This window comes from Coregonus clupeaformis, chromosome 7, assembly GCF_020615455.1.
Source record: "Coregonus clupeaformis isolate EN_2021a chromosome 7, ASM2061545v1, whole genome shotgun sequence".
In the NCBI taxonomy this organism is placed as follows: Eukaryota; Metazoa; Chordata; class Actinopteri; order Salmoniformes; family Salmonidae; genus Coregonus; species Coregonus clupeaformis.
In genome coordinates this window covers 26,374,135-26,379,033 of record NC_059198.1, presented here as the reverse complement: position 1 = coordinate 26,379,033, position 4,899 = coordinate 26,374,135, and the positions used below count along the sequence as shown (strand labels likewise).

General features: G+C 39.2%; 1 protein-coding gene across 1 annotated transcript; it reads left to right on the top strand.

The window, feature by feature from the left end:
- Positions 1-651: 651 nt before the first annotated feature.
- On the top strand, positions 652-4,177 carry LOC121550731 (phospholipase A2-like). Its single transcript, XM_041863084.2, has 4 exons — positions 652-736; positions 2,070-2,238; positions 3,392-3,498; positions 3,998-4,177. The coding sequence occupies exons 1-4, from the start codon at positions 700-702 to the stop codon at positions 4,144-4,146; spliced, it is 462 nt and encodes a 153-aa protein (XP_041719018.2). The 5' UTR covers positions 652-699; the 3' UTR covers positions 4,147-4,177.
- Positions 4,178-4,899: the final 722 nt, after the last annotated feature.

Below are 4,899 nucleotides of genomic sequence, written 5' to 3'. Positions count from 1 at the left end.
ATGCCGCTCTGTCATTGCTTGTCCATATATGTATATATTCTTAAATTCCATTCCTTACATAAATTTGTGTGTATTGGGTATATGTTGTGAAATTGTTAAATATTACTTGTTAGATATTACTGCACTGTCAGAGCTAGAAGCACAAGCATTTCGCTACACCCACAATAACATCTGCTAAACACGTGTATGTGACAAGTTGCAACAAGGAGACACCCCAGCATAGAAGCATAGAAAACGTTGAACGGGCCATTTGATTTGATTTGATTTGATAAAACATTTTGACACATTTGACTTGCTGGGCCTTTATGAACATGGTTTCTGTGAGGAATTGCATGCAATAAGGCTGTTGACATGATAAAACAAGGACCACAGACATTAATGTATTGATAAAGTAGACCTACTTCTAGTATTCTACATGGCATTAGTCCTGAACTGAAGTCCTTGGTCTTCCAGAATCTGAACAAAAGTCATTGAGCAATTGGCTTTAAGTAATACTAAAATATGGACTCTGGGGTGATTCTAACAGAGAGGGAACTCAAACCAAGTTCAGATCAGTGTTCAAGGATTAGGCTACAGCAGAGCGTCCTGAGAGGAGGAGGGAGTGATCCTTAGGAGATTATTCAAACCAGACTCAAAAAAAAACTCTCCACACCAGAGTGTAAATAAGCAGCAGTGCATGCAGACTCCCTCTTGCACACCATGCCTGCACTTTATCGGATACTTCTGCTGTTCTCTGGTAAATTGCTGCTTGAATTTCTTTAACTTTTTAACACATTTTGCAGGGAATAATTAAGAGGGATTGAGAGGGAGTGAAGTAATGTTAAAGGACAATGTTATGAGTGCCTTCAGGGATCTAACATGAAAGGAAATTAGATCCGTTAGATTCTGATGATTCAACTCCTTAATTTCACACAAGAATACAACTGTATGATCTTGAAATGGTTTAATCTTTCATTTCAATAATCTTGTGATCTTTATATAGAGCTCATCAGTACCAATGTCAATTGTCATGTCTTGTATGATGACAACTAATATGCACATGACAATTTCATGTTAATTAGATCTGTGAAAATAGGTTATAGAACTAGACCAGAGTATAAGAGTGTAAAAAGAATTTCCAGCTGAACAAAAAGTAGAGAAGTCCCATACAAAGTGTGAAATTGTTTTGTATTGTGGGAAAGGGGGTTAATTTCATAAGCTATGGTTGTCTAAAAATATCAGTGTCAGAGAAATTATAGTCAATCATAAATACATTTGGTTTAATACAAGTTGCAACAAGGAGACACCCCAGCATAGAAGCATAGAAAACGTTGAACGGGCCTTCTCTGAGAAGGTACTTATATATTAATCAGACAGTATCAAATGTTCTCTAAACATCAGCTCTAGAGGCTTGTACAAAGTTAAAACAAGACAGTGACTTTGCCAGCTGCTACAGAATCAAAGTGTTCATAATGTCATTGTGTCCTCAGTCCTTATACCTTCAGTAGCTCTGGTGTCAATCACTATCAAACGATATGAGAACAATCCATAACATTCAGTAACAAGTCTAGTGACCATCAACCCGTACACAAATGAGTTTCACAAATAGAACACTGGAAATCATGTGTCTGACAGAAAGGGAAAACATAGACATTTGCTAAGCACCTTTATTAATCTTAACTGAATATGAACTTTATTCATCTTTAATATTCCCAATTACAAAGAGTATCTTTCTTGGAAAATGTGAGGGACTTCTCCAGGCTTGCAATTGCAATATTAGGTTGTCACTTCATAAATAGACTTGTAATAATACATCATTTCCATTCAGACACTTTGGACACTTAGACATTCAAAATCATTTTTATATGAGAGACTAATCACAGATCTCCACTTATCAATATTCACTTGATGACAGGACATATGACTAAAGAGATAGTATGAAGCAAATGGCACATACTAAGCAAAGCTGCTACATACAGAAAAGTATATGCAAGTGCACATTTTGAACAAAATGTATGTACACGTGATTGGTGTACATGTGAAGAGCTGAGTTTCATGTTCTTCTTCTGTTGTTGTTGTTGTTTTTGCAGTGGTAATGGCCTCTATGGCACTGCAGAGGCCCCCACGGACTAAGAGAGGGCTACTGGAGCTGGCAGGAGTCATCAAGTGCAGCACGGGCAGATCAGCCCTGGCTTATATGATGTATGGCTGCTACTGTGGACTGGGGGGTCAGGGCTGGCCCAGGGATAAAGCAGACTGGTGAGGCAGTAGGACAGAAGCGTGATGAGATGTTCTAGCATGTAAAAGTCTGGCATGTTCTGTGAAGCTGATTATGTATAACTGAGCTATATAGTTGTAATGATGTGTTATAAACATGTTATAAACATGTTGTTTTGTTATTTGGGGGGGCGCCATTTCATAACAAACTCAGATCATTTAGTGTACCACTGAATGAAAAACCCCTCAATCAACTGTTCAGTCTGGTAGGCCACAATAACAACCTGCATTATGTGATGCAGTTCAAACTGCAAAGTGTATCATTTTGGGTGTTCTTTTGAGGTTTTGCCCTCGTGTCAATTGGATATTTGAAAATAAATATGCACAACCAGCGCTCCCACACCCAAAATCCTAACCATAATTTCCTTCTGTCCACTAATCACAGACATGAACTCCCACGAAACCATTAAACTACAGAACCTCCAGCCTATCTCTCACAGGCCTGCCTACTAATGTCACAACTTCCGCCGAGGCTGCCTCCCCTCCTTGTTCGGGCAGGTTCCGGCGTTTGGCGTTACCGGCTTACTGCCGATCCATTTATCATCACTCCATTTGTCTTGTCTTCAATCACACACACCTGGTCCTTATTCCCTCATCAGTCATTGTATAAGTGTTCCCTCTGCTTCCTTGTCTGTGTGGGTGATTGTTTATTGTGGAGGTTAGTGGAGCTCGGTGGAGCTCGTGTATTTTGTATCGACAGGAGTATTTCCCGTGTGCCTTGTATTTTCCAGTGCGCCTGTTTTGTGCCCTGGAGTGTGTTTGACGCATTTCTGCGTAAACCTGTATTTTGCGGATTAAAGCCAATGTTATTCTGTGATTTACCCTCCTGCGCCTGACTCCTTCAACACCACCTCATCACAACCAACAATAGTTGAGCCCATCCTCTTTCATTTCCTGTCGTTTTAAATAGAGCTGCGGTTGGTCCAAGCTACAATAATATGGAAAAATGCCCAGTCTCTGCCTTTTCAGTTAATAGTTTCTCAAACATTATTCATCCAATTATAGTTTAAATTGGGTATTTTTCAAACTAGAAAAAGGGCCTGTATTACTTATGTAGTGCATCACTGAGACAGCAAATAGTTCTTATAATGTCCTGTTTTAAGTGTTACAGTAGTGTATTTTTTCCTTAATTAAGGTGTTGTCACAAACATGACTGCTGCTATGGAGATGCAGACATTGCTGGTTGCCAAACCAAGACAAGAAAGTATCAATGGACGTGTGAGGACAAGACTGCAGAATGTGGTATACCATCTCCTTTTTATGCACATGAATGAGACAATGATTAAATCAAGCTGAATAAGTATATCCCTCCCCTTACACAGGTGTGGACATTTAGAGAAAGAAAATACTACATGCTGTGACTTTGTCATTTTTGTATAGTTTTGCTGTAAAAAATGAATGGGATTTTCAGTGCATTGAAATAAACAGATGTGTGATCAACAAACACCATAGTAGTTTACAAACACTGCAGACATTTTAGGGGATGGGAGGGCTAGGAGGGAATGGGCACGAAAGGAATCATTTCTCACCCACATTTTCAGGTATTTTAAGCTCTCACCATAATTGCTAATCGCGAAAGCACATGGGACAAGCAACACCGTTCAGGATGTTTAGTGTTTATTTATGCATCAGACATTTTCTAACATTTCTAAACCTCTGAGTGTTTCCTTCAAATCCTCCACAGACCACTCCTTTCACATCAGCTGTCATTGAAGGAACCTACTCACTCTTTTCATTCCAGATGATCTCAAGGACAAATGTGAGAAGATTCTCTGCAAATGTGACAGGGAGGCAGCCAAATGCTTGAGAAAGGCACCTTTCATACGGAAATATGTTATGTGGCCAGACTTTCTCTGTGGGTGTACACTGCCAACATGTAATATCTACTGATTCAATAAATGTACACTTGTGGATTATTCAATTTGCTGTGTGTCTATTTATGTTAATAGAATATCAGAAGGATCCCCTTCACAACATTATAATGACATGTAACAGCAGTAATACTTCATGACATTTTGTATGGGTATCTCCTTTTTCCCATTTACATGAAAAGGACAAATATGCTTAAACCACTATCACAGTGTGACTATTTCATTAGATAAACAAACTGTACGATGAGGCTCTCCAAATTGAGTATAATGTCCAGGAATTACAAGCACAGGTAACAAACTAGTGTACAAAACAGATAGCTCAGTAGTGGCTACATAAAATCCCAGGGCTTATTCAAAGGGGGTGGAATGTTGCAGCCAAGGAGAGATCAGGTAGCCGCCCAAGTCCTTACAATAGTGTACTTCTACCTGGGTGTGTTGTTCCATTACCTTATACTCCCTGAGGTTCTGTTCTGCCGAGGCCTCTTTTCCACTGCTCCAATCCTCTCCAACTAACCCAGCATGATATTTCACCTCTTAAAATGATTCTAAAAGCATCCTGAGGTTTTCACCTCCTTTATGTTTTCAACTTAATGTTTACTTTGCTGGAGCTCAGTAGCCGTAAAGTATAATGTACAGCATGTAACCAACAGATGGCAATGTTGAATGTTTACTGCAAAGCTAAGATGCATGTTCATGTTACAGTTTATAGCAAAGATGCAAACACATGCATACACTATAAGTAGCATACTGTATACTTACATCTAGCCTAATT

What these genes read in the sequence shown, in the direction of transcription:
- LOC121550731 (XM_041863084.2), top strand. Translation starts at nt 700, where the DNA reads ATGCCTGCACTTTATCGGATACTTCTGCTGTTCTCTG. An exon ending in CCCAGGGATAAAGCAGACTG is followed by an intron (nt 2,239 to 3,391) that starts GTGAGGCAGTAG and finishes TCCTTAATTAAG; the next exon opens with GTGTTGTCACAAACATGACT. An exon ending in GGACAAGACTGCAGAATGTG is followed by an intron (nt 3,499 to 3,997) that starts GTATACCATCTC and finishes TTTTCATTCCAG; the next exon opens with ATGATCTCAAGGACAAATGT.